This window comes from Otolemur garnettii, unplaced genomic scaffold (assembly GCF_000181295.1).
Source record: "Otolemur garnettii isolate 467f Iridium unplaced genomic scaffold, OtoGar3 scaffold00103, whole genome shotgun sequence".
In the NCBI taxonomy this organism is placed as follows: domain Eukaryota; kingdom Metazoa; phylum Chordata; class Mammalia; order Primates; family Galagidae; genus Otolemur; species Otolemur garnettii.
In genome coordinates this window covers 4,443,493-4,446,264 of record NW_003852498.1, presented here as the reverse complement: position 1 = coordinate 4,446,264, position 2,772 = coordinate 4,443,493, and the positions used below count along the sequence as shown (strand labels likewise).

Below are 2,772 nucleotides of genomic sequence, written 5' to 3'. Positions count from 1 at the left end.
GCCACATGTACATATCGGTACAGTAGGCTTCGTTCCTTATGTTGACCATCTCTGTATATTGACCAGTTGGTTACAGTGCCTTGAGTGGTCAACTTACAGAGGTTCTGTATTTCTAAGAATCCTGTATTAAGAAATATAAACTCTGCTTCTGAATGTTGTAAGCACTGGTGGGAAAATTCAATAATTGGTGTTCAGACAACTGGCTAGCAGTACTTTTATAATCATGGAGCACATTTTAAGATCTTAAACCCAGAATCCGTAAAGTTGGATATATTTGATTACTTAAACACAAAGAAAAATATATGTACATCTTAAGTCTAAAATGCAAAAGACTAGGAAAGTTATTGCAACATGTAGGGTAGAAAAAATATATCCTAATGTACAAAAAGGCCTTATTAAATAATCAGAAATAGAAAAAGTATAATTTTTAGAAAGGGCAGAAAACATAAATATGAACAGAATTTGAAAAGAGTACAAAGGGCTAATGAAAATACAAGAAGATATTTGTCAGAAGGAATCAAGGGAATGTTTATAAAATTAACAATGTTCAGCCTTAAAGAGGATGGCAGAGAAAATGCCATCTCAATCACTTTTCAAAGGAATGAAAATTAAAATAGTCTTGCCTTTCTTGTTGGTAGTTGGAGATTTTGCTCAGAAGCTTAAATATGCCTACTGTATAACCTAGTAATTTTATTTTTAGAAATTTATTCTAAGGAGTAAGGGGATGAATACCCCAAAGAAAAGTACATCTCACCATCATTAATAGTAGGAAAACATTTAAAAGTAGGAGTCATGAAAGATACATATAACATATTGCTGAATAAAACAAAGTGTGGCATAAGATAATATGTAATTTTGATCATATTTATATAAAAATACATATGCTTGTATGTGTATATGTAGAAGTTCAACTAGATGTCTGAAGAGATATTCCAACCTTGTTGATGTAATTTGAGTAGTAGAATTTCTGCTCATTTTCACTTTCTAGATTCTGCTTTTCTGTACTGTTTGTATTGTGTCTGAGGACCACGTACAACCCTAGTGATGAGATTATCATTCTGTAGATTCTTTGCTCTTGTTCTTGGCTTTGCCTGGGCATTCTGTTACCACCTTCAGTTCTCTGCTCAGATGTCCCTCACTAGAAAAGTCTATATTTACCTCTCTGTTTGAAATAGAACAATCACCCCTTTGTTACCACATTCTATTCCTTTTCTCGGCATTAGTTCCTCAGCTGTACTAGTATGTTTTCATGGTATTGCTAATTGCTCCCTTCCTGCACTAGAAAGGAAACCCCACAAGGGGAAACTTTGTTTGGTACTAAACTGTAACCCTAGTGCTAAGAATAGTGCTAATCTCATACCAGGTACTTAATAATGTGTTGAATAAAGGAAACAGCTGTATGTTTGTGTATCTTTACCAAACATCCTTGTACCTTTATTCTAATTCTCTATTAAAAAATTGCCTTAAAAGGGCTTGATTAACTTATAAACATTTTAAGTTCTGTCTGGGGCGAGTCCTATCAAAGATAACAGTTTTACTTATGTTCAATTTAACCTCCATATTGAATTGTACTCAGCTAAATAGTCATAGGTTTCATTGAGCTCTCCATGTGGGAGGAAAACAGTCACATATTTTTCTACTTTTGCATCCACAATCATCATTGAATTAAGGCCTTGTTCCTACTCTGCCAAAAAGAAAACTTTGTTACTGGGAATCCAAGGAAGAACATGTTAGAAATTTCCAAGTGGCAAAATCTGTGAATTTACTTTGCCCCAGATTTTAGAATACAGTTTATTTGGCCAAGTGGAGGGACACTGGTTTCTTTCTACTGACCCAATACATAAGTCTGATGACATGTTGTGTGAATCCAGGCCTGGAGAATCTGGGAGAAAAACGCATCACACCACTGGGATACCTGGATGCTTCAATTTCCTGGTGCTGGTAATCCTGTTTAGGATATAGGAGGGGACTAAACAACTGAGAAGTAAAAATAGCCTCACACTTGCATTTACCTGTTTATTTCTCAGGGGCTGGACCACTTCCCGAATGCACAGCTCTAGATCAGTGAGATAATCCTTTTCTGTCTGGACCAGTTCTCTGATGATTTTTGCCCGCTTTGCCATCATCCTCCTCATCTGATGCTCGTCCTCCGAGTTTGGGGCTTCAGCAGCAGAGGTCTCGGTCTGTGGAGTCATCTTTTCTGTCAAACGAAAGCATGTACAGGTGAGGTATGCTTCTGGATTTCTTTTTCCATTGCAGGATGATTGTTAATCAGGAAAAGGACTTAGGATAGCTTTATAATGTATTCTGAGGAAGTTCCCCATGAGGTCAGAATCCTGCAAAACTCTAAGCAAGAGAGATGGGGGAATGAACTGCTTATAAGAAGCCAGTTAAATAATACTGAGCTGTCATGCCTTCTTTAAAATTTTGCATTGCTGGTGTCTTAGGCTATAAAGCTGGTCTTTGTCCTGGAGGTAGAATGTATTCAAAACTAAGTTCAGAACTTCTGGATACATTTACTTTTAAATTAAGGGAAGAGTTTTAATTAGTAAGTAAAACACCTCTGATTTTTGTTTGTCCTTATTATTAAAAATAATTACCCCTTATTCTCAGTGGATTAGACCCAATCTCAGTGACATGGAAAATAATTGTACATGATTGGGGTTTTTCTTTTCAATTCACAATCAGAACCCATGAGGCAGTGGTGGATTAAATAAATTTCAACTAGTATTTTCATGGCTCATCTTTAATACTGTGCATATCTGGTTATTT

The 2,772-nt window shown here is 35.9% G+C and overlaps 1 protein-coding gene across 1 annotated transcript in view; it reads right to left on the bottom strand.

Annotated features, from left to right (window-relative positions):
• ARHGEF38 (Rho guanine nucleotide exchange factor 38) overlaps window positions 1–2,772 on the bottom strand; it is a 126,284-nt gene that overhangs the window by 88,760 nt on the left and 34,752 nt on the right. Inside the window, exon 2 of the mRNA XM_003796338.1 lies at window positions 2,013–2,200. Coding sequence (XP_003796386.1) covers window positions 2,013–2,200 — 188 coding nt within the window. The remainder of the gene's footprint in view (window positions 1–2,012; window positions 2,201–2,772) is intronic.